This window comes from Oncorhynchus mykiss, chromosome 28 (assembly GCF_057628025.1).
Source record: "Oncorhynchus mykiss isolate SJ-2025 chromosome 28, ASM5762802v1, whole genome shotgun sequence".
NCBI classification, from domain to species: domain Eukaryota; kingdom Metazoa; phylum Chordata; class Actinopteri; order Salmoniformes; family Salmonidae; genus Oncorhynchus; species Oncorhynchus mykiss.
In genome coordinates this window covers 12,777,461-12,803,179 of record NC_143049.1, presented here as the reverse complement: position 1 = coordinate 12,803,179, position 25,719 = coordinate 12,777,461, and the positions used below count along the sequence as shown (strand labels likewise).

General features: G+C 45.7%; 1 protein-coding gene and 1 long non-coding RNA gene across 8 annotated transcripts in view; one reads left to right on the top strand and one right to left on the bottom strand.

Moving 5' to 3' along the window:
* The window catches only part of mib1 (MIB E3 ubiquitin protein ligase 1), a 92,417-nt gene that overhangs the window by 21,124 nt on the left and 45,574 nt on the right, over nt 1-25,719 (top strand). For all 6 annotated transcript variants that reach the window (XM_090225399.1, XM_036966888.2, XM_036966885.2 and 3 more), the window contains 9 exons: nt 111-215; nt 2,061-2,127; nt 2,627-2,831; nt 3,035-3,221; nt 5,869-6,013; nt 6,256-6,389; nt 7,241-7,348; nt 7,623-7,820; nt 8,306-8,457. In XM_090225399.1, the coding sequence (XP_090081525.1) occupies nt 111-215; nt 2,061-2,127; nt 2,627-2,831; nt 3,035-3,221; nt 5,869-6,013; nt 6,256-6,389; nt 7,241-7,348; nt 7,623-7,820; nt 8,306-8,457 (1,301 nt within the window). The remainder of the gene's footprint in view (nt 1-110; nt 216-2,060; nt 2,128-2,626; nt 2,832-3,034; nt 3,222-5,868; nt 6,014-6,255; nt 6,390-7,240; nt 7,349-7,622; nt 7,821-8,305; nt 8,458-25,719) is intronic.
* On the bottom strand, nt 17,753-24,587 carry LOC110508558 (uncharacterized). Of its 2 annotated transcripts, none has more exons than XR_002471329.3 (2): nt 24,455-24,587; nt 17,753-18,116 (listed from the first exon to the last, which is right to left on the bottom strand). It is a non-coding gene; the product is annotated as an uncharacterized LOC110508558 (long non-coding RNA). The 2 variants fall into 2 exon arrangements; XR_016492835.1 differs by having other exon boundaries at nt 23,412-24,523.

Genomic DNA, 25,719 nt, shown 5'->3' with positions numbered 1-25,719 from the left:
CAGTGTGTATGAAAACCCCAAGGCATGCCTTTAGCATGATTCTTAGATGGGAATGTCTTTGCTAGTTCCTCACTCTTTTCATATTTTCCTCTCTCATTCTTCCTCCCCAGGTGACAGAGATCCAGGACTGGAGTGCAGCCAGCCCCCACAGTGCAGCCTACGTACTCTGGGACAACGGGGCCAAGAACCTCTACAGGGTGGGCTTCGAGGGGATGGTGAGTAAAGCACCACTCACTCACTCACTCACTCACTCACTCACTCACTCTCTCACTCACAAAAGATCAGCTGTCAGTTGGTCTTTGTGTTTGACCACAGAGCTTGGGGTCTTTTTTGTGCTGCCAAGCCTTTGTGGTGGAGAGCCAGCCAGCAGCCGGGGCCCCATTGTGGCAGGCAGCTGGAAGGAGGGAGGGGGGATCTACATGAGAAAGGCAATCTGTTCCCTTCTTTCTTAATGAGGAAGAGAGCAAACATGGAGGTCAGCTTCAGTGGGTGGAGAGAAAAGGAGGAGTGGTCTCACACGAGCCACAAATGACAGGCAGGCAGCATGCTGATTGGTGCGGAACACTCCTGCTTTTTATGAACACGGCCAATCAGAGCACTGGGTTGCGTAACAGATTTGTCTTTTGTTATTCTAATAGGTCTGGTAGGTTTGAGGGGTTCAGGTATACGGCATCTGATTGAATAAAACAAGGGTTCTTAAGCTTTTTCATTCTGGGACCCAAATTAGAAATTCTATGTTTTCCTGAGATTGAAGCTCATGAAAACATGCCCCCTTTTAGGTACCCTAAACAAGATTTGGTTGGGAGGCCCCCCACCTTGCAGGCAAAACATTTTAGTGCCCCCCCAATCCCCTTGACGGCGGAGCGAAATGTATGTTTTTTTACCCCCAGCAATCCCCCCCAGTAATTCTACCATTATGTGATGGGGCATAGAGAAAATGTTGCTGTTTTGAAGCAAGTTTTCTGCAATTCTACACATTTTATCATGACTTATGTTATCTGAGTGAGACTAAATAATAAAATCAATGTGGGCCCCCTGGAGGTTAGGGCGCCTGGGCACATGCCCGGCTAATTGAGTGACTCTCTCAACAACAAAACATTTTCAACATTTTAAACTTGCACCTTGTGTTTTCTACTATTCTTCGTCTCAACTGTAAGCTGAAACAGTCCTAAAATTATAAGAGAAAACATTATTACATTTTTTTACTCAGACTGGGTCTCGACCCAGAATTTAAGACTGAACTGCAGCACAGATTATATGTGCTGCTCCCCCAAAAATAATAAAAAATAAATATTATTTGATATCCTGGTCATTGGTCAACCTTGCTGTTTGTGTTTAAATGATCTGTTACTTTAACACTTTTTGTAACACGCTTTGACGTTATTGGTAGTTAGACTGAAAAAGAGCACTGTTGACAAGGTCAAAGAAACTGCACTTTGACAAAGTAGTTTCTGGTCTCTTGGGTTCACACATTTACCAAAGACTGCATTTCCTCAGCGTGCTTTCCTTTCCCTTATCTTTTTACACATTTGTTTTGTGCAAAAGGGCACCAAAAAGAGTCAAGTTGGTTGATATCACACATCTATGAACATGGCTAGCATCCCAAATGGCACCCTATTCCCTTAAAGTGCACTACCTTAGACCAAAAGTGGTGCACTATATAGGGACTAGGGTGCCATTTGGGACAGAACTGTTAGTGAACCCTGCTGTGTTCCTTCATCTCTGGATAGATGTCTGCACTGCCTTGTAATCAGCACGGCTGCCCTCTAACCATGTCACAGTGGATACACATCCACATTTGAGTCATCACAAATGACATGATGCAGTGGCTTCTTTGCCCTGCCGAGCCAGAGCCTTGTAATGCAATGTTTCCATATCCTTCAGAGCCCTGAGGGTAATGCCGTTGTTGCCACGCTACCCTGCAGTAACTTTAACAGAATGTCGCCGCAGTATTAAGACAGTGTGATTTTACTCTGTCGCATTTTTCTGCTGCAGTTCTAATAGATTGAATCAAGTCGATAATTAGCTGACACTTTGTTCCCCCCGTCTCTCCTTTTCAGTCGGATTTGAAATGTGTCCAGGATGCCAAAGGAGGCTCTTTCTACAGAGACCACTGCCCTGTTCTAGGTGAGTACTGTATTAGTAATCCGTTGCACTACACCTACCGTCAATATTGCACCAATTTCTCCCCAGCACAGTGTTCTGCAGTGGAGTCCAAGGGCATCAGGAGCACATCCATGCCAGGCTGCAGTTACTGGTAGCGTCCACTAGGTGGCAGCACCACACAGATACAGACAGGACCAGGCTGTATGGAGACAGCCTGGGTGCAGTCACAGGTCACACTGGCACAGCATTCCCACAATCCCAGCTCCTTGGCTGGGAAAATGATTATCTTCTCTCAGATTTTCCTGTCCAGGGATACCTGGGTTATGTTAGGCATCTGATGCAGCACTGCAGAAACCAAATTAGATAATCACACAAGGCTCTCCAGGACCTGATTTGTCCACCTTATTTTATCTTAATGAGACCAACCTAGATAAATAAAGGTTACATAGTGTAAGGAATGTACCCCCCCCCCCCTTCTACTGTGTAACCAGTATGTATTCCCCCTGCACTCTCTCCACAGGCGAACAGAATGGCAACAGGAACCCAGGCGGTCTGCAGATTGGAGACCTGGTCAACATCGACCTGGACCTGGAGATAGTCCAGTCCCTGCAGCACGGCCACGGAGGCTGGACAGACGGCATGTTCGAGACCCTCACCACCACCGGTACCGTGTGTGGAATTGACGAGGACCACGACATTGTGGTGCAGTACCCCAGCGGGAACAGGTGAGCTCTACCAGTTCAGGATTCAGACCAGTGCACAAGTACAGGGGTGTCAGGTCAATCCAGTCATGACACAAGCGACACCCTCTGTGTCATAACAAGAGCATGACATGGACTTGAAACGTATTTGGCCTAATGAAAAAATATTTCCGACACTAATTTCCATGTCACATCTGAAATAAAGCGTGACCAACGTGTGTTTCCAGGTGGACGTTCAACCCTGCGGTGCTGACCAAAGCCAACGTGGTGCGTAGTGGGGAAGGTGTTGCGGCGGGGGCAGAGGGCGGCAGCTCCCAGTTCCTGGTGGGAGACCTGGTCCAGATCTGCTACGACATCGACCGCATTAAACTGCTGCAGAGAGGACACGGGGAGTGGGCCGAGGCCATGCTGCCTGTAAGACAGACACACACACACACACACACTTAAACCTCATAACTGGAGGGCCTATGCCATGGTGCCTGTAACAGACAAACACACCTTTTTAAAACCCTTAAACTGACATCTTGTGTTTTCTGACTAGGGTTTTGTATAAGCAATAAAAGCCAGAACTCGCAGCATCAGTGGTCAAACGGAAGTGTTTCCTTCGTCAGCATAAAGGCATTTTTCTTTCTTCTCACCTCCCACGTAACAATGACCGTATCACTGGGGTGTAACGTTATGTGATGACTATGGCAGAAACTAGGCTATTGTGATTTTAGGCTGAAAGTCTGTAAACTAGCATAATTGTGGATCGTCATTGCTTCGTCCCAACAAACTGTATGTTACATCACACTACAATCATCCAACACTCCACTAAAACCAACCCCCTCGGCAGCTAACGAGCTTTAAAACCCAGTGATAGGTACTTCCTTTGATCACGACCCACTGATGGTGCTGCTCTCCGCCTGCCTGCTACAGACCCCCTATAGACGGGTTAGCCGTCACAAAAACCACGCACGCTCTTCAAAGGGGCAGAAGGCTGTGTGTTGTTATGATTCTGGATGGGCAGATAGCTAGTCACAGTGACAAGGAACTACTATGTGGGGAATCGTAAGTGGCTCGTTGGATCTTGTTCTTGATACCATGTCTTGTTTTGACTGTCACTCCAATGCTAATATGGCAAACATTTGCTTGCTAGCTAACCAACCAATGTAACGATGAACTTGAGAGATGAGTGCTCATTGTGCAACTTTTATGTTTTCAGTAAACATTGGAGACTAAATCTAGTTGACAAGCTGTCAATAATCTAAGCCAACCTCGTTTGTTTTGCCCCATAGTTGCACACGCAATCATTTTGTTCCTGAATATAACTATTATTTGGTTCCATTCCAATTTTCTGACCAGCAAAATAAAGTTCTGAACCGGTTCAAACCCCAAAAAGTACTGGTTGCTTTTGTTCCTTTTGATACATCTGACATTTTTTTTTTTCTCTAGTTTTTTTTCTTCCTTTAGCTCAACATTAAATGACTTCACCACCGATGCAATAGTTGTTCACATGCACTGGACAGACAAGTGTAGGGTGACTGAAATGATGCGTGTGGGGAGAGAGCAAGAGAAGGTGTGGAGGAGGCTCGGCTTGAAGCGCATCTTATGTGATTTACATGATCTGAATTAGGCCCACAGGTGCAGGTAGCCTACACGTGTACACACGGGCAAAGATTTTAAACTGGCAGGCTGATACTGGAATTAGTTTGAGTGACATTGAGGACTTTGTATAGGCACTTTTTAATTTTTTTGTTGGACTGAAAAACAAATGCCCAGAACCTAAAATAACAAGTTGTTTTTCTACTCAATTGTCTGGTGTTGGTGATCGCTTCTTGTTTTTAGCATGTGTGGTCGTCAGCTGCAATAGCCCATCCGTGACCAGGACCGACGAGTTGTGCGTTCCGAGATGCCGTTCTCCACACCACTGATGTATTGCGGCGTTATTTGATTCTTTGTGGGTCGGCTATTAGCTTGCATGACTCATGCCATTCTCCTTCCACCTCTCATCAACGAGATGTTTTGGCCCTACAGGACTGCTGCTGAATAGCTGTTTTTTTTTTGTGTGTCTGTCGCACCATTCTCGGTAAACCGTAGACACTGTGTGAAAAGACCAGGAGGCCGGTCGATTCTGAGATACTGGAACCGGCGCGACCTGGCACCGACGATCATACCACGCTCAAAGTTCACTCGTTTTGCCCATCCTACATTTCAATTGAACGGTAACTAAATGCCTCGATGCCCGTCTGCCTGCTGTATATAGCATGCCACGGCCATGGCACTCACTATCTGTTGGCGCGAACCATTTTCGTGAATGGGTTGGTGTACCTAATACACTGGCCACCGAGTGAATATTGCGACCTAGTGTTTTGTCTGTTTTAATATTTGACATTAGCATACTGTGTAGAAAGAATGCATGCCCGACACACTGCGTTTATCTAGTATGCTGAAGACTGTGGATATTGAAACGAACCGGCGAGACAGCCAGCAAATGCCTTTCATTACTCAACTCGTACAGCGTTTCAGTGGAACTATTTTCTGGTGTGTGTGTCCCTTGACGGACATCAATAAGGTCCCAGGTAATTGGCTATATAGATGAGAAATAAGTCTGGCGTTCGCTCAGCCGTTCAACTGCCCTTCCCGTTGAATGAATAATCAGAACAGTGCTTTTAGTCATCTGTGATTATTCTTTCCTGTCATGTTTTTGGAAAGAAAGGGCCAAGTCTTTCTTCCTGAACGAGGAACAAAGGGTTTTGTAGAAATTGGGTGCATAGACACACGGCATCTCTTTTTTTTGTGTGACATTTATTTGGCGATGGGGGGGTTTTTGCTTTTTGTTTTCTATATCTTTGTTATGTCTTAGATCATTTACCCTCCCTGTGTTAGACACCAGAATGCTCAAAGGAGTTTCAGAATTCACTTTAATAATCTTCAGTACTTATTTATGAGAAAGCTCCTTCATCGCAGCACTGGTTTGTCGTCAAAGACAAACTAACAATGTATCAATACGATGTGTTTCTGCTCTTTTGTGATTGTAATGAAACGCTGTAGCAACATAATAATGTATTGTTTCCCTCAGACCCTGGGCAAGGTGGGCCGCGTGCAGCAGATCTACTCAGACAGCGACCTGAAGGTGGAGGTGTGTGGAACGTCATGGACCTACAACCCTGCTGCCGTCACCAAAGTGGCCCCCGCTGGTTCCGCTGTCACCAATGCATCCGGAGGTAGGCAGGACACACACACACACACACAGTCAGAACAGACACGTAGTGGATGTGCGTGCACACAGAGATACACAGACCATAAACAAATATTTTTTCCGTATCTGCTTCTAGCCCATTTATAAGTGGGCATGCACGTACACTGACCACTCGTACACACCACACACATTCTTCACTCCTTAGATCTAGAGGATGAACTTAGAACATTTTTTTCTCCATCTGTGTGTGTGTGTGTGTGTGTGTAGAGCGTCTGTCTCAGCTGCTGAAGAAGCTGTTTGAGACCCAAGAGTCTGGTGACATCAACGAGGAGCTGGTCAAAGCAGCAGCCAATGGCGACCTGGCCAAGGTGGAGGACATCCTCAAGAGACCTGACGTGGACGTAAGTGATCCCTGCATTCAACACAGCTTCAGGGTTTAATTTAGTCCCCTTTTTTTTTTCTCCTTAAGATCTATTTATTGCAAATTGAGATGGCAAAACAATGCTATAAAGAAAGACATTTCTCCAGGGCACAGGTAAACATTCTGATGTGCCTTCTGTACAGCACCGCTTACTGCAGTCCGTCACAGCCATTTACTTCACGCCTCATCTTAAAAACATTCCGCTCCGGCCCAGTGCAAGCATCCAGGTCATTGGAGTGCACTGCAGTGCTTGCTTCGTTCACCAACCTCGACATGGTGAACATACACCATGTTATGGTCTAGGGCCAATTGTCCACGTTACTAGGACAACTCTGGGGCCTAGTTATACGCTATAGGTGGGGCACAGAGTTTTTCCTTGTCAGGGGGCCACAGTCAGGAAAAACTCCTGTCCCTTTTTGCATCCTTACATTAACCAGGCCAACAACCTTCCCCTAAGGAGAGCTGTCCGCACTCTCCTATTTCCTATTGCCTTTCGAGAGCTGCTTAGAGTAGATCATCTTAGCGTTCTGCAGCAGTCTCAGCGGCTGTGTGTGTGTCAGTGCTGTGAGGGCTGGCCAGGTGCCCCGGTGCCTTTCAGTGAAATTATTGCTTAAAGCTCGGTGAGCTGTGCCAAGTGATCTGCCCGCCAGGACAAGACACGTTCTGTGACTCCCAAAGGAGCCTGCATTAATATTTATGCCCCAAGTATTGCAGTACCGCAGTTGGCAATGAAATACACACGCATATTATTTATTTTGTTTGCAAGTGACGAGGCAGTGCACTGGATAAATACAAAAATACACAAACAGTGTTATATTGTGTGTTTTGTAGGTGAACGGGCAGTGTGCTGGACACACAGCCATGCAGGCGGCCAGTCAGAACGGACACGTGGACGTCCTCAAGCTGCTGCTGAAACACAACGTGGACCTGGAGGCCGAGGTTTGTACATCCAACAGTCCCTCCTCAATGCTGAAAATCAATACTATAGTCCCCTCTCAATACCCATGTAGTTAAACTCTTTTCTCAACACCAAAATGAACAGAGAAACCACTTTAGAGAAACCAATCCCGCTCTCTTCTTCCGTACCCAGTCTACCTACACAGGTCTCGCGTCGTACTCTAAAAAGCTGACCTGGTCAGTCATAGTTACACAGTGATGTAAACAGTGGAGACATCGGGTCAGTGTGTCAGTCTGTGTATAATATCCCTCCCAGGACAAGGATGGAGACCGGGCGGTGCACCACGCATCCTTCGGAGACGAGGGCTCCGTGATCGAGGTGCTGCAGAGGGGCGGGGCCGACCTGAACGCCAGGAACAAGCGCCGACAGACCCCCCTGCACATCGCTGTCAACAAGGGCCATCTGCAGGTGGTCAAGACCCTGTTGGACTTTGGCTGCCACCCCAGCCTCCAGGTAACCACTCAGAACACACACACACACAGATGAGTGAGTAAATGTATACATGAGTAGACAGTGTTTTGAGTCTTCAGCTGTAAAGCGTGTCATGCCGGTGGAGTGGTGGCAGGTACGTTTTCTTTTGATTTTGATTCACCCATAAATTGTACTTCTTGTTTTCTTTTGGTCTGTGATATTTTATGCTTGACCCTAAGATGATAAATGCTCTATAGGGCATTGGATATTTCTACACGAATTGTCCCCGATGTTTAGGAATGAGTCAGTCTGGCTGTCGCAGAATGAATGAATGTACAAACATTCAGGAGATGGGAGTTTGCAGATACCTGCTTTGGAGCGCTGTCATGTATCCAACCTCGAACCAAATATTTGGGTAGATCTCGCTGCACTCAAGGGTTAAGGTGAACTCTATATGGGTGTTGTTAGTGATAATGGGTGTGGTGCAGGTGGTCAAAGTGACGTTGGTATAATGTCGCCCCCTACAGGACTCAGAGGGAGACACCCCCCTACATGATGCCATCAGTAAGAAGAGAGATGACATGCTGTCTGTGCTGCTGGAGGCGGGTGCAGATGTCACCATCACCAACAACAACGGTTTCAACGCCCTGCACCACGCTGCCCTCCGAGGGAACCCCAGGTACGACACGGGTACTTACCTGGCCTTAACCGCCAAGCCAGAGCTGGTGATGAAAAAAATCAATGTGGAAATCTGCCTTTTGGCTACACAGGAAACCAAGTGAATGGGAGGCCCTGGCGTCTATACAGTTGAGTTTGTGGCTTGTCAAGTTTAAGTGTTTCAGACACGTTTTACTTTTATTGATTGCAAATGAACAAATTGAATGGTACTGCTAGAAAATGGCTTATGCACACACTGAACCGCAAATGACTTTTTGAGGTTGATGTGTTCGTTTCTGTTAGACTAGGCAAGTCTACGGCCTCTGTCAGTAGCCGCCTCGTCCTTGGCCACGTCTATTTCTAGCTCCACCTGGTTTCTTCTGCTCCACTCTGTAGCTATGGGCTATTCTCATGCATGAGACACACATTAAGGCAGGTAGCTAAGAGAGACTACAATATACCGGTCAGCTTGAGAATCCTGGGTTTTTTGGACATAAACATGTTCTCTCTAGACTGGTGGAGAGTGCACACACACACACTAGCCGCTGCCCTTGTGGCTGGGCTGTCGGTCTGGCTCGTGGTGTATGGTCAGGTCAGGGCTAGCTAGGGGACATTATCATTCCCCTTAGCTGACACACATTCCATTGGCACGAGGACAGAGGGAATTGGGGTCAGAGGACTCTGGCGCACCTGCTGTTTCAGCCCTGCCTGACACAGTCTGGTATGGTGTAGTCCACTGGGAGTGGCACAGACAGCAGTAGCACACTGGAATACAGCGGAGTAATAGTGGTATAACACTGGAATACATTAAGCCCCTCTTGAGTCCTCCTATGGCACTGCCTGCCACTGATAGATAGCCAGTTAAAACAATAATCTGGATTGCAATCGGCTTGCCTCGCTGTGCCGGCCTGCCAATTACTGTACAAGCCTTGTGGCCTCAGTCAGGCGCATTGAAGTCATTTGTCATAATGCGGTGATTTAACCAGTTAATGGCATCAAAAGATGGGAGACAAATGTTTCTGCTTTTCTTCTTTTTTGTTTGTTTCATATGCATCTTGAACTCTGAGTGTGTTTCAGGGGGGGGGGGGGGGGGTGCTGGAACGCCCACATGCAAGAATGCCCCGAATTGCAGGTTGCAGTTGCACGCTATTGTCAGCACTTAACTTAGTGCGCAAAGCTCCACAGCCAGGTATTGTTGCTGTGTGAGGTGGGATACATGATTCGTATTTCTTCGTACGATTAGCAGCTATGAAACAAAATGGCAGAAATTAGCGAGTGCTCATACTTGACTTTTGACTGTTATTTGCAAATGTGAATGTAATACTCGCGCTGTAGAGCCATGCAAATTGACCACCCGGCTACGTGGCTGGTGAAATAGACATTCCTACCCGCCAATATCTTAATCTACCCGCATTTGGTGGGTGTTCATTTCATACCCTGATTCCCTCCAGTGTGTGGGAGTTGTCAGTCTTATATCAACTGTACAGTAAAGGTGAAAAGTGCTGGAGTCAGTATTTGTTACAGGCCAGGGCCCGTGTTGTTGTCGTGACGTGCTGCCTTGCTTTCCACCCAACCTCTGTCCCCCTCGCCTTCAGAGAAGCCAAGATGTGTATGGCGTTTACATTGATTTCACACTCCTCCACAATATTGCAGAGAGAGAGAAAAATGGCCGCCTGGACTGGAGCACGTCTTAAACCCCTTGAAAAGGACATCTCCCTTGGTTGAAGTGAATGTATTTATTTTAGCAGTGCTTTAGTGCAATGGCGTTTGAGTCCTGATAGAGTGCTTGGGCCTGAGAGTAGGTTTTTACTGCAGGTAGTAGTGTCGTGTTCTTCAAAAGCACCCTAGGTGGTTTAGTGGCCGCCAGTGTCGATGCCAAACCCTTGAAAATAGGTTGGGAAAGGAAATCCTTTCCCTCTAAATATCTGTCGGGTGGTGTTTGTTCAGTTGAAATGATTATTGTTCAGTGGTACATGACTCAAGCTTCTGTTCAGGCTATTTATGTTCCGTTATGGATGAATACTTCCTGCCACGGGATGTTCTTGTATTGATTGTACTTATAATCCAAGTTGCATGTCTTGTGCATCATCTGGGACCAGAGAAACAAATCTGACAATCCCTCCATGTACACTAAATAGGCCACCCATCAGCCATATGTTCAAACATCAGACAGTAATGGCGGGCAGCCAGTGTGCGTGCGTGTGTGGTAGTGCCCTCCAGGTGTGGGTAAATGTTGTTGAGGATGAAGGGGTGGGGGGTTGAGGTGACAGATGAGTTTGGCATCTGGCAGTGTGTGTGGAATGGATTGTGGAGTGGAGGCCCAAACGCGGAGACAAATAAACTCTACCAGCAGGGGCGCCTTCTAATGAGGGAGCTGAACTATATATCACCGCTGTCATTACTCACACATACCGCGTCACGTTTTGTATGTGCTTGTCTGAGAGAGGGAGGAAGACGGATGAATAGAGAGGGAGAGAGATTGAAAGCAGATTGAAATGGTTGTGTTTTCATATAAAGCAACAGGTTTTGTGAGACAGTTATTGTGTCTTTTACAATTAGTGTGTAATTTAGGCTACTTGGTAAATAGGAGGAGTTGAGGTGACACCTTTTTAAATTGGGTATGGAGGGTTAAGCTTGTGCGTGCGTGCGTGCGTGTGTGTGCGTGTGTGTGTGTGTGCGTGTGTGTTTACTGCTGCTTCTGCCCCTGACGCGGGGGGACTGGTTCCTCTCAGCAGCTCTGGCTCTGTCTGGCTGCAAGGCTGGAAGGCGCTAGCTTCTACAGCACTGTAAACAATACGATTAATAGCCGTGAGTCATAAACGGTACGGGGCTCCAAACAGAGCAGGCCCTGCAGTGGCAGACCAGACCGCTCCGCCACCTTTTTTACATGCCTCTCACCCTTTTTTAATACAGCTCTCAACATCTCCTTTAACGCTACAGTCTGGGATCTGGGAATCTGTTCAATGGTCAAGTAGACGGGACACTTTTTTTTCTCCTTCTCCAAGTTGCATAATGTAGTTTTAACGCACCAACAAACAGATAGGACACCCCGTATAGTACTAATTACCTGACCTGCTGGGTTACCAGGCGCACTCACCGGTTCACTCTGCCAGAACTAATGGAGACTAGAGAGAGGAGATCGCTTCTACTGTTGGTCATAGTAACGGGTCATAATTACATCAAAAATATATTTTACAGAGGCCTGTAGTGAAGCCTGCTGTGAAATGGTTGTGTTGGATGTTTGTTTGGTTTCTGGGATCGTTGCTGCTGCTGCAGGGCAGACATTTCTGGAATGACAATGAGGGTTTTACCACCTGAAGTAGGTACTTTGAGATTAGCTTAATCTGACTGGGAGACAATTGGGATTGAGACTGTTATGCTATTATTACCAGGCTAGGTTCACCTCCAGGGCTGCTGTTTTTTTATCGAAAGGGGGCTTAGGTGGTGCACGTGGTCGGACTATCGGCGCGCCTAACTTTAGAACATTTTATAGGCCCCCGTCTTGGCAGTGTAGATTAAGGTAGCAATTTTGAGACAATTTCTTGCAATTCAAAACAATTCTCCATGGAGCTGAGACATTTTTGCTGTTTTTGAAGCTAATTTACTACATTTCTACATTAAACTGCCTTCTACTCAGGATAGAAAACACTCTAAAGTTTTCAAAACTGTTAAAATAATGTCTGTGAGTATAACAGAACTGATTTGGCAGGTGAAAGCCTGAGAAAAATCCATTCAGGAAGAAGGATGTTTTTGTTGTTGTAGTTTTCTATTCAATGCCATTACACTGAGGACTCAAATTCCATTGACTTAGGACTCAAATTCCAGTTCCTATGCCTTGAACTAGATGTCAACAGTCTTTAGAAATTGTTTCAGGCTTGTATTCTGAAAAATGAGGGAGTAAGAGCAGTCTGAATGAGTGGACAATGCCGTGTCACAGAGCTTTTTCATGCGCGTGACCGAGAGAGTGCCTTTCTTGTTTACCTTTTATATTGACGGTTATTGTCCGGTTGAAATATTATCGATTATTTAGGCCAAAAACAACCTGAGGATTGAATATAAACATTGTTTGATATGTTGCTATGAACTTTATGGATACAATTTGGATTTTTTTGTCTGCTTGTTGTGACTGCGTTTGAGCCTGTGGATTACTGAAGAAAACGCGCTAACAAAACTGAGGTTTTCGGATATAAAGAGACTTTATCGAACAAAAGGAACATTTATTGAGTGCAAACATATGAAGATCATCAAAGGTAAGTGATTAATTTGATCTCTTTTTCTGACTTGTGTTTCTCTTCTACTTGGCTGGTTACTGTTTGTAATGATTTGTCTGCTGGGCTATGTTCTCAAATAATTGTACGGTATGCTTTCGCCGTAAAGCATTTTTGAAATCTGACACTGTGGTTGGATTCACAAGAAGTTCATCTTTAAACCTATGTAAAATAGTTGTATCTTTTCTGAATTTTTCGAATGAGTTTTTCTGTATTTGAATTTGGCGCTCTGCAATCTCACTGGATGTTGGCCAGGTGGGACGCTAGCGTCCCACATACCCTAAAGGTTTCTAGTTTCCTGCAATTATAATGCTGCGTTCTTGCTCAAACATAATAATAAAATGAATACTGCCTACATAAAGCCAAGGAATAAAAAATTGCAGCCTGCAGGTAGAAAATATCCTGATTAAAAATAAATACAAATTCATATAAATCACACTGGCTACGTAAGTCCTGTCTGCAATGAACTTGAAACATTGTATCAACTATTAAGTTGAGTCCAAACCTGAAGCGTGTGTTAGCGAACTTGCAACATTGTACAAAATATTCTGGGCCCTCACTTACCCTGTAGTGAGCATTTGCGTCAAGGATAAGAAGCGGTGCTTGACTTGGGCAGCTCACCGGAGCCGAGTACCGGGTTGGCCTATTTTATGACGTTTCTACTGGATCAGAGCATGACATTTTTTCGCTTTCACGCTGAGTGGTTATTGAAAGGAATAGGCCTACTTCTATGTGTGCGCATCCTCACTCAACATTGACAGGAGCACTCCAAACAAAGGACGATGACTAAATTGAATGAAATGAACCAAAACTTGTTTCTCACAAGTATAGCATAGGTTGGGCACTCTGCAAACAATGTGTCCACTCAGACAATGAGAACGGGAAGACTGGAATAATAATTTTGAATGCATTTAAATAATTACCGTAACCAAAGCAACAAACATTGTAGATTAGGAATTAACGGTAAATGTACTACAGGTGATATATGTAATGGGGATTTGATATACACTAACAATCAAACGCAAACAATTCACACAATGAAGTTATGAAACAATGAATGTGCACAAATTGGCGGGAGAGAGGACATTGTGCGTATGGGTGAATGGTCAATTCGACTTCTGCATTGACCATGCAGCATTTACGGTGATAGCAGATGCAGCAGATGTCAAGGTCATTCATACTTCTTGCACTTCACGGAGCAGTGCAGAGCTACCGTCAACCAATCATGTCAATGCGAAGCTATACAGAGCCTTCCGCATTGTTACAAAATTTGGGAGGCACATGGCGATGCGGTACGGAGCTCGATTTTCCATCTGCATGTCTCTGGAGGCTCCGCAATTGCGTCACACCCTCCATATGGAGCCTCTGACAATATTTTCAGATAAAAAATAAATTGGCTATTAGTCGAGGCTTCCACGATGGATTAGTTAACTACTCATTCCAGGGTTTTTCTTTATTTTTACTATTTTCTACATTGTAGAATAATAGTGAAGACATCGAAACTATGAAATAACACACATGGAATCATGCAGTGACCAAAAAAGTGTTTAACAAATCATAATATATTTTATATTTGACTTCCTAAGTAGCCACCCTTTGCCTTGATGACAGCTTTGCACACTCTTGGCATTCTCTCAACCAGCTTCATGAGGTAGTCACCTGGAATGCATTTCAAGTAAAAGGTGTGCCTTGTTAAAAGTAAATTTATGGAACCTCTTTCCTTAATGCGTTTGAGCCAATCAGTTGTGTTGTGACAAGGTTGGAGTGGTATACAGAGGATAGCCCTATTTGGTAAAATACCATATTATGCCAAGAGCAGCTCAAATAAGCAAAGAGAAACAACAGTCCATCATTACTTTTAAGACATGAAGGTCAGTCAATCCGGAACATTTCAAGAACTTTACGAGTTTCTTCAAGTGCAGTCACATAAACCATCAAGCACTATGATGAAACTGCCTCTCATGAGGACCGCCACAGGAAAGGATAACCCAGAGTTACATCTGCTGCAGAGGATAAGTTCATTAGAGCTACCAGCCTCAGAAATGTCAGACCAAATACATGCTTCACAGTTCAAGTAACAGACACATCTCAAAATCAACTGTTCAGAGGAGACTGCGTGAATCAGGCCTTCATGGTCGAATTGCTGCAAAGAAACCACTACTAAAGGACACCAATAATAAGAAGAGACTTCCTTGGGCCAAGAAACACAGACAATTGACATTAGACCGGTGGAAATCTGTCCCTTTGGTCTGATGAGTCCTAATTTGACATATTTGGTTCTAACTGCTGATTTTTTGTGAGATGTATAGTAGGTGAACGGATGATCTCTGCATATGTGGTTCTCACTGTGAAGCATGGAGGAGGAGGTGCTTTGCTGGTGACGCTGTCAGGGATTTGATTTAGAATTCAAGGTATACTTAACCAGCATGGCTACCACAGCATTCTGCAGCGATACGCCATCTCATCTGGTTTGCGCTTAGTCCCACTATCATTTGTTTTTCAACAGAATAATGACCCAACACACCTCCAGGCTGTGTAAGGGCTATTTGACAAAGGACAGCGATGGAGTGCTACATCAGATTACCTGGTCTCCACAATCACCCGACCTCAACCCAATTGAAATGGTTTGGGATGAGTTGGACTGCAGAGTGAAGGAAGAGCAGCCAACAAGTGCTCAGCATATGTGGAAACTCCAAGACTGTTGGAAAAGCATTCCAGGTGAAGCTGGTTGAGAGAATGCCAATAGTCGGGCGGCAGGGTAGCCTAGTGGTTAGAGCGTTGGACTAGGAACCAAAAGGTTGCAAGTTCAAACCCCCGAGCTGACAAGGTACAAATCTGTCTCAAATTTAAAATATATATTTTGATATGTTTAACACTTTTTTTTGTTTGTTGCTGCATATGTGTTATTTCACTGTTATATGTAGAAAATAGTAAAAACAAAGACCCTGGAATGAGTAAGTGTGTCTAAACTTTTGATTAGTACTGTATGTATTTGTTACTGCTCAACTAAAACAATCTCTGTCGACCAACAGCCTAACGACAAGTCGACTAATTGGGGTCAGCCCTAAAAAAAATATATAGGCCCATTACCTTTTCTACGTAGTTTATATCCATTTTAGTCATTTAACTTTACACTGAATGTCTTTTTCCATCTCTAAAATGTATTAACTTAACAATGGATTTAGGCAACCCGAAAAACACTTAGGCAGGCCGCGCAAGGATTACAATGGCAGAAAAATCCCTGACTTGAAGTTGTGCAAGGCTACTCGTAGTTCAAGGATAAAGTGTAACGTTTTTCTGTAAACGGTGGTCTCAGACCGTGACATGCATAAGATGATCAGAGTCATGGAGATGACCAGGTGCCCTTCAATCTTGATGATGGTGGTCTTTTAACCACTGACGTGTTGATAAACTCTTATGATGAACACTCTATGATTATTGCTTTAGACCAACAATGCAAAATCTATCAACTTGGAACAGCCCTGTCTAGCACTTTTTATTACTGCGTCCAGTTTATTTAACGATCTCAAGAAATGGCGTGCTCATGATGGAGTTTTATGTCTGTTTTTATGTGGTGAAGCCAAAGACAACATTTCTAATTCTAACTTTCAATTCAATAAATCTTTATTGTTCTTGAGCGGCTGCAGCTGAAAACGTTTAAAATATATATATATATATATATATATATATATATATATATATATATATACAAGCTAATCAAACATTTTAGGCTACTTTGTGGTTATAAATAGTATAATGGCAGTAAGTAAGTAGTTGCAATAACCACTCAATTACAAGTGCAACCCTTCAGGTTCTTCATAGGCATATATTTTGTTTTGTTAATTTAACATATCCCTTTTTTAGATCACAAAATACGACCAGATGTTGGCCCATTTGAGTCACTTATATCCATGGCTTTAGGGTGTGTGATGTCACAGCTAGGTCAGGTCAGATTGACATTAAACATGAAAGCCAAGTGTGATGCAATTCTGTATGTGAGAGAGCGAGTAACGTAAAGAGGCAGAAAGGTGGTGGTGGGGGGGAGGGCGGGTGCAGAGGAATGGTTTGATCTGCTTGCATGTACTGCGGCTGTGTATGTCAGTCTGCGAGGGGTCTGCTCCTTTTATGATTTGTGCGTTTAGCTCCCGTCCTCTGGAGCATCTGGCTCTTATCTCCCCCTCTTCTCGCTCACACACACACAAAGGAGGCTTCTCCAAGGAGGGGGTCCGGAGCTGGTCTACTATTCCCCACTCCCCTTCGCTCTCTATAAAACGTTCCCTTAGATCTGCACTTTCAAACCGTTTTATGTGGCCCCACTGTGCTGCGTTGGCTTGCCTCCCCACGTCTCAACACCAATTGTATGTTAATAAATCACCCTGTGGTAGTCAGTTGGAGGAGCTAGTTCTGGCATGGCCCCTGGGCTGCCGCTGCGTTCTTTACGCACCCGTGTGAGTTAACTCGGTGCGGAATGCTGTATGTTTCTAACGCGTACAGGTAACTGCAAAAATACAAGAAACACCAACATAAAGTCTCTTAACAGAGCCGGCATAAATTCTACACGTGTCTGGAACTCTATTGGAGGAATGCGACACAATTCTTCCACGGGAAATTCCATAGTTTGGAGTTTTGTAGATGGTGGTGGAAAGCACCGTCTCAGGCTCCGCTCCAGCATTTCCTGTAGGTCTTCAATTGTGTTGCGATTTGGTGACTAAGACGGCCATGGCATAGGGTTTACATTGTTTTCATGCTCATCAAACCATTCAGTGACCACCTGTGCCCTGTTGATGGGAGCATTGCCATCCTATGGGGGCATAGCCGTGATAATGGCCTACCCAGGATTTTTATAGATGGATGATGGGATGTTAATTGTTTTATCCACTCAGGAACCACACCTGTGTGGAAGCACCTGCTTTCAATATACTTTGTATACCCCTCAAGTGTTTCCATTGTTTTGGCAGTTACCTGTACGTCCCCCGCTTTTTTTAAACAGCCGTTGAGTTGCGTGTCTTGTATATGCATTCTACGGTCGAGTAAGAGACGCTACAGCGGTTTGTTGAATCTCTGTTGGCTTCTTTTTATTAGTCAAGATAGAAGAAAGGCAGACAGATTCAACAGTGAAACATGACACTTGATCAATAATCGCTTAGTGAAGATGAGAGCCGACGTGGGTGAGTCGAGGCATGACGCTACACACGATCATTGACACCGTCATCCAGTCAGTCAGAGCATTTGAAGAGAGAGGCGCTCCGGTAGGGATGGTATGTAGTCATCAAAGCATAGCTACAGCTGGTTGAAGGGGACCAAATCCATTCAAGAGGTGATTTGGTTCCTTTTTACCAGCTTTAGCAAGGCATTAGGTGTTTGTCGTTCACTGGGCCACGAACTGGAGTGTAGACAGCCCAGATGGAACAAGCTGGAAACATGAACATACAGTATAATACAGTACAGGGAAGTGTGTAGTTTATTAATACTGCAATTAGGACATTAGCCATCAAGTATTATGTCTGTCCGCTCCATTAACTAAAATCGCTTCTCTACCCCCCCCCTCCCCTTTCCCACACCACAGCCATATCTCCCTCACGCTCTGCCCTCCCAGCCAGTCTATTTATCCTTGTTGCCATGTTTTAGGAGAAGTTATCTGAGAGAAGGAGGAAAAATGGTTCCCTAAGAAAAGGATAATAATCTGTCGTGGTGCACTTAAGTCAAATGTCCCGGAGTCATGTAGCAATTACAGCCTGTGACGGATGGGACCTGCTGCGTGTGTGTGTGTGTGTGTGTGCGCGCGCGCGCTCTAGGTCACAGAAACTGAGGCCGACACCCATACCTCCGCAGTCAGCCTCACACACTCCCAATGCAGTGCTCAAGGGGCCATTACTTTGGCCCAGTCATTCATATCAGTCGTAGACTGATTTTAAAATAGTATGTATTTAAATTATGAGCGTTCTCATGTCTTCCATGGTGGTCCTTTCAATGAATGTCATAGGCCTGCTGGTTAACTGTGCTTTTTAACTGTCATTTAGTTATTATACCTTTTTTGTTGCTCCAATTTTCGGAACAGTTTTGATGCGAATAGGTTACTCTATGAGTGCACCTAAGAGCCACTTTCTAAGAGCAGAGCAGCAGCTGAGGGACAGATCGGGAGAGCGATAGAGAGATCAGCTCGGTATGGCACAGGAGAGAGGCTATTTGCAACACACACACACACACACACTAGATGAGTCAGATGGGTGGGGGCCGGCTGCACCATTTCGTCCACTGTCCATAACAGGGCAAAAGCAAAGGGGTGGACAGACCGACAGGCAGGCACTGAGCATTTGATAATGTCAGCATCTGCTGTGTGGTGTCAGTCAGGCAGCAGGTTGTGGCCAGAGAGAGAGACCCCGTAGACAGTTGGTAGAATAGCTGCTATGGTTTTACAGAAAGGGAGGGAGAGATTGAGGGATGAGACGTACGCAGATGGTTATTGACAGAAGGACTGAGAAAGGTTAGACTGGGGGGGGTTAACGAAAGAGAAATACATTTAGTAGCTTTAATCTTCTGTGCGGATAGTCTCTTGAAATGACATTTGAGCTTGACGTAACCATTTCAACCTACCCTCATTGGAGGGTCTCTTATACTATTCTCTACGTTTTCTCATTTCCGAGTTCCAAACCCCCTCCTTCAAGCAGTAACGGCTTAGCTTACCCTAAGGCGTAGCTGCACTCTGAGCTAGCCTACACTTCATAGAAAAGGCAAACGCAGGTCTGTCTCAGTCTTCAAGCATTTTAGTTTACACCACAGAGAATCTTGAGTGCATGTACCACCAGTTTTATCTCCATGAATCAAATATGACCTCACTGAGGTAAAAAGAAAAACCAGAATGTATTAAGAGGGGACAAGTAGGTTACAAATTCCACCTCTCTCTTTCTGAAGTCTAAAAATGTGACTTATTTGATTCATTTTTTTTTGTTCCTGTCTTGATGTCGCTGGAATGGCACTGGTGCACATTGTCAAAGACTGAATTAAGAGTCTTGCTTCTTCCCTACCGCCTTTCACTTTCTATCATGGATGGCAAATGGAATACGTCTTCGCAGCGCCATCCTCAGCAGGTTAACCAAACCACAACGGGAGTGCCATTGTGTTGTATTTCATTAAACGAGTCCCATAGCACAAAGGTGTCCCAGACGAAGCTCTAGGCTTTTCCATTGCTTGACTGCTCTGCGCTAGCATGGTCTGGTTTGCACTGTGCTGCTTTTAGCAGATTCTGTGTTAGCGCACTGCTCAGCTCACTACAACAACTTCCGCAAGCTTTTGTTTTACGCTGCAGACAAAAAAACGCAATGGAAACGCTTTCTTAGTTTTGTTATACCTTTTTCAGCTGCCACAGCCCTCTCCCCCTCCCCCCCCCCTCCTCTCTCTCCTGTGGGCCTTTATTTGTTTGAAGCGGTGATACAATTGGAATCGTCTGACAGGGCCGAAGCTGGCCCTGATCCTGCATTGTCACTTTTCGACGGTCCTAAGCTGCACTGCCAACAGCCGTGCGGCGCAGCAAAGCATTTGGCAAGCATAGCAAACTGAACAATGAGGCTAGGAATCAGCGAAGGGGAGGGGTGCAGAGGGGTTTTCAGAGGGGTCGGAGGGTATGTTGGGAGAGACATGGCTAATGCTATAGCTGGACTGGACACACAGTAGGGCTAACGCCACACACCATGCCTGCCGAATGATCCAGCACTGTGGCAGAGCCAGTAGCTTTTTAAACGGCAGCAACTGCCTTCCTGCCCCTTAGCAACTCTCCTCTGCTGCGTTTTCATCCCATCGCCGCGCTTTTATTAAACAAAGATGGCAACATTTTGCCATAATTCACCTTCCTTATTTTCCCGTCCCGAGGGACCTTTGGAAAAGATTATAGTATTAATAGTGGAGCTCTGGCCTGGCTCTCTGGCATACCTATTTCTCTCTCTCTCTCTCCCTCCCCCTGTACTGGTCACAAGCTAAGTTGCAGCTGGCTGTGATTCAAAAGGCCATAATGCAGTAAAACCCACCATTGTTGAATGGAGGACCTGTTCCTATGGTGATGTCACGGGGTCATTATTACTTCTGAGTTTGTCGGTGACGCAACTAACTCGTTCCTTACTAGTTCCAACCAAGTCGTTCCTTACTAGTTCCAACCAAGTCGTTCCTTACTAGCTCCAACCAAGTCGTTCCTTACTAGCTCCAACCAAGTCGTTCCTAACTGACTGGAACTGACAGAACCAATTAATTCCGCCACACAGGAGAATAATACCAGCCAAACACACTAACCCTGTATCTCCACTCTGGTCGACACATGTAGGCTAAAACATTGTTTTGGGAAATATTCTGATTGCTTGGTTAATGGTGTGGATCATATTGCCAGTTAGAGAAACCAGCATTAACTATGTCCCTACAGCGGTTATATTGCTGCAGGAACACTTCCCCAAAACAGTATAGCTAATGTCTTCGCCCCTCTCTCCACTCCGCCCACTATTCTAATTTACACCCCCCCCCCCCCCCCCCCCCGAAATCGCAGTCGGGTTCACAATCATCTCCACACACAGCGATATAGATCGTCAACAAAAAAACAAACAGCGACTCGTCAATCAAGAAACATTCCCCTTTGCTCCGTCAGTCGAGGGTCCACACCTCACCAAGAATACATACTTCTTTACATTCCATAGCTGTCATATATTCATATGGGTACATAAAGAAGTATGTACACCAAGTAGGCAATCACAGGGAATTCACAAGGTCGCACGGAGCAGCTAGTAGTGGCAGCATAGATTTTCTCTCTCACCGTTTTCCCCCCTCCTAAGAATGCAGTGTGAGTCTGCACCGTAAGGTGACTTTGAGCGTGATTTCAGATCAACACTCGAGGCTGCTTTTCTTTAGCCACCCAGTAAAGTTGAACCAGCCCCCCCCCTCTTTATTTTCAGAAGTGTTCTAGGCCAGTCGTTGCTGTTGGTCCCAGTGATTCCATCAGTCCTCCGGAGAACTGGGACAAACCATTGGGAACAGGGAGGTTTTTTCTTCTCTCTCTTTTACAGCAAGAGAAGGTTGTCCTGGTCTTCTTCCAGCAAATAAAAAGAAAGAGGAGGACGAGTGTAGAGGGGTGGGTCAAAAATTCAAAAGCGGTAGAGACTAAGGGTAGTTGACTTGTTCTTTGCTGGTTATGCGTCCTTGGTAGGTGGTTAGCCTCTGTGCACCTTGTCTTGTATGAGGCTTGATCCTACTGTCCTGGAAATAGGGGAGCACTTTCAAGTTACGTAGGCTACATGGTATACTTTTACACCTCCCCGATCCTCCCCCCGTGCTCTCTCTCTCTCTCTCTCGCTCTCTCTCTCTTACTCCCACCCTCTTCCCCATATCCCTAACCAGTTATGCACCTCCCTCCCTCCTCGTTCTTGTCCCATACATGTCTCTGGTGTCACTGTCTGCCCCTCGCCCCCCAGCGAGCGGTGTGTCCACCCAGCTCCCTGCTGGCCCATTGCCTCCTGCTGATGTTTGAAAACGAGGGTGGCGATCTATCCAAGTGGAACAGGAAGCTATTGTGAGCAGGATTTGGGTTTTAGGCTCATACACAGGCAGGCAGTGCAGAACAGGCAGGCAGCACAAAACAGGCAGGCCAGAGGTCACATGCATGCGCTAATACTGCTGGCCTGCCCACTCAGCACTTGTATGTTGATTGGCCGTGGGTGGCGCTGCTCTTTTTTTTCTTCTTTTTTTTCCTTCCCCTTACTCTTCACCACTTTCTCTCTGTTCCTTGGTTCTGTGGGCGTTTCGCTCCCTTTCTTCTTGTCACTCTTTCTTCCTCCTCACCTGCCCGTCCCGTGTTTACGGGAGGGGGAGAATATGACGGATAGGAGGCGATAGATCAATAACGATTTGCGCAACGGCGTGAAAAGTTCAGCGAGTCTCTAATGAATCTTTAACCCAGCTCAACACATTCCACAAGTCAACACTGCCTGGTGGCAGCTTGTACTCCCAACCCCCCTCTCTCAACCACTAGCAGTCTAGCTTAGGTGCTGATTGGATGACTGAGGCTATGGCTTTGTGGGGGAGAGTTAGTTTACATGTTACCTCTAAACACTTATGTTTGTGAATGTGGATGACGAGTGTGGATGTGTTAATGCCATATATAGTGAAACGTATTTGTGAGTTCTGGTTCTGGAAATAGGATTGAATGAAGAGTTGGCCGTTGAGAATTAGAGGTGTCCTGTCCAGTTGTTCTCAGCTTAAAGATGTGGCAGGGCTGGGTGGGTGGGTGGATGGATGGATGGATGGATGAGGCAGCTCTGCTGTGTTGGTGTGACGTCCCGTTTAGGAAAAGTCACAGCCACCTGAGAGAATGAGTGAGGGGAGGGGATTCCTCCTGGAGGACTAGCTAACTAGCGACTGACTGACTGACGTAAAGAGAAGGAGTGAATGAGCAGAGTTGGTGCCTTGCTGTCTGGCCCTGCCCCGGCCTGCTCTGGTGTGGTCTGAGACATACAGTAGCACTGCAGTATTGTGCCCTGCCTGCCTGCCCCTAGCATTTTGAGAAAGAGAGAGAGAGAGGGAGGGGGGAAGAGTGAGAGAAACTGGGTTACTACCACCACTGCATGGGTTCAGCCAGCCAGTGACACACATCCACTCAGTCAGCCGTAACCCCCATCAGCCCTCCTCCCCCCCTGTCCCCACCCCTCTACCTCCACATCGGTGTTAATTCACTGACCCAGCTTTGTACCGTCAATCCGGGCCATTTCATCCTCCCCTGTTCTGTTTAAAACTCAAGTGCCGTTTGTTCGCCATGGCAACCGACGCCGTTCGTTATGGCTGCTGACACCTCGTCGTCATCCCCACCGACGATATCATCCACATTCCGAACATCCGGCTGTCATCCTCGGGTCTTCAAAACGTACCCCTACAGTTTAAAGAAAAGGCGACGATGATGATGATGACCTCGTTCCAAAAATGAGGTCTTAGGTCTCATCTCGGCTAGTGAATGAAAAGGCACGAGGGTAATCAAATACCCAGAAATGTTCTATCGCCATCAAGATATCTCCTTTAGCAAGTGGACGTAAGAAAATGGATGAGTTCCCCATCAGGTAGATAGAGGACAAAGTGTGAAGACGGAAGAGCGAATGGTTCTGTCTTTGGCTGCCTCCGTCTCCACGTCAGTGTGGGTTTGAGCTAACGAGTCCGTCATTAGATATCAGAGGGGCTGCAACCGTGACACCTAATGAGCCAGGCAGAGCGGGAGCTCTGATGCTGCAGCAGCATGTCCGGCCACAGCACAACCGGGTGAGTGGGGGAGGGAGAGAGGGAAACAACAAAAATATCCATGTGGACGTCAACTGAACAGACAGCAACTTTCCCTCCTCGTTCATTTCATCTTCACCTGCTTCTTCTTTCTCATTTTTTCGTTCCACATTCCTTCCTTCCCGGCCGGTGTTCCCTTTTTCTTCCTGTGGGTCTACCCAGGCAGCCAGCAAGAGACCCCAGAAGAGAGAAGCCCCAAGGTGTTGGTTGGTTAAGTTATTTTCTGTCCTAATGGCTGGCTGCTACTGTGTGCTGCTGACTGCTGCTACTGCAGAACAGTAAATTCCACTCCCCCCTTCCGACTGACTACGCTACTCACAGCCAAGCCATGCGCTTAATAATGGATTGCGTCCCTCCCCTGAAAGAGATAGAAGAGGACGGAGGAGAGGGAAGAGGCGTCAGGGCCCCGTCGGGCAAATTCCCCCTTTTGAATGAAAAGGGGGGCGCATATGTTACCTGTCAGGTCAGTTTGTTAACTGGTGCTGCTCCTCCTCTTCTCCTCCTCCTCCTCATCCTCCTCTCTTCTTCCGTAGTGAGGAGAACCATAATGACCTAGAGAGCTTGCGCTCCAGCTGCTGCAGCCATCGTGTGCTGGGTGCATGCCTGACTCGCTGAATCAGCTCTCTGGTTGGGGGAGAGCATCAGAGTCAGGGAGAGGTGGGGGGGGGGGGGCTCTCTCTCTCTCTCTCTCTCTCTCTCTCTCTCTCTCTCACACTCACACTCTCAAGCCATACCTTTAGGAGGGGAAAGACTGACATGAGGAGCTAGCTGCCGTTTGAAAAAGGTGTTGGAGGAATGAAAAAAACTGCAGCATTCCTCTGTACCATGTGCATTCTGAGGGAGAGACGGAAGGGAGGATTCCCTGGTCTGTAGGAGACCGGCAGAAAGTGTAGCACGTATTCTCCCTCTCCCTTCTTCCCGCTCCCGCTTTCTTCTTATTCATATGACACACATACAGCCTCTGCGCTTTCTGTGCTGGGGATTTCTAAAACGCATCACTTTTATTATTCAGTGCAACTACTTCACAAGAGAAGAGTGAGGGAGTCAGCCGAGTAGTTTTGAAAATATTTGGCATTAAAAAAAAAGGTCTTGATAGCAATTCGCTCATGCTACAGTTAGCAAACACAGTTAAGGGAGGAAAAGGGTAGCTTATTTTACTAACCTTTTTTTAAATCTGCAATGTGTCACTTTTTAGGCAATCCCAACCAAATTCACGTAGAAATGTGTGTTATTGATCTGTCATTGTTTTTGAAAGCAAGTCTAAGAAGCGGTAGATCTGTTCTATGTAACGCTGTTTCTGTGTTGCTGTTCTTAAGTTTTGTTTTTGCATCTTTTACTTTTGGTTTTGTACACAAGCTTCAAACAGTTGAAAATACAATTCCAGTACCACGTCTATTTCTATAGGCACAAGCACTGTTTGACACAAACTGTTCACACCCCTCTTGTTGGTCTAGATCATTTTGCAGGTTTAAAGCTTATTTCCTGCAATTCTACACATTTTTATCAAGGGTAAAATCTTACACATTTAAAGCAAATTTTCTTGCAATTGTATACATTTTGCCATGTCTTATGTGTATTCATGTCATATTTGAGTGACACCAAAATTAAGACAAACTTATAAATAGCTCTCTTAGGTATGCAATGACTGACGTGACAAGATGACCTGATGATGCACTACCCAATTTCGATAATGCACTACCCAATTTCGATAATGCACCATG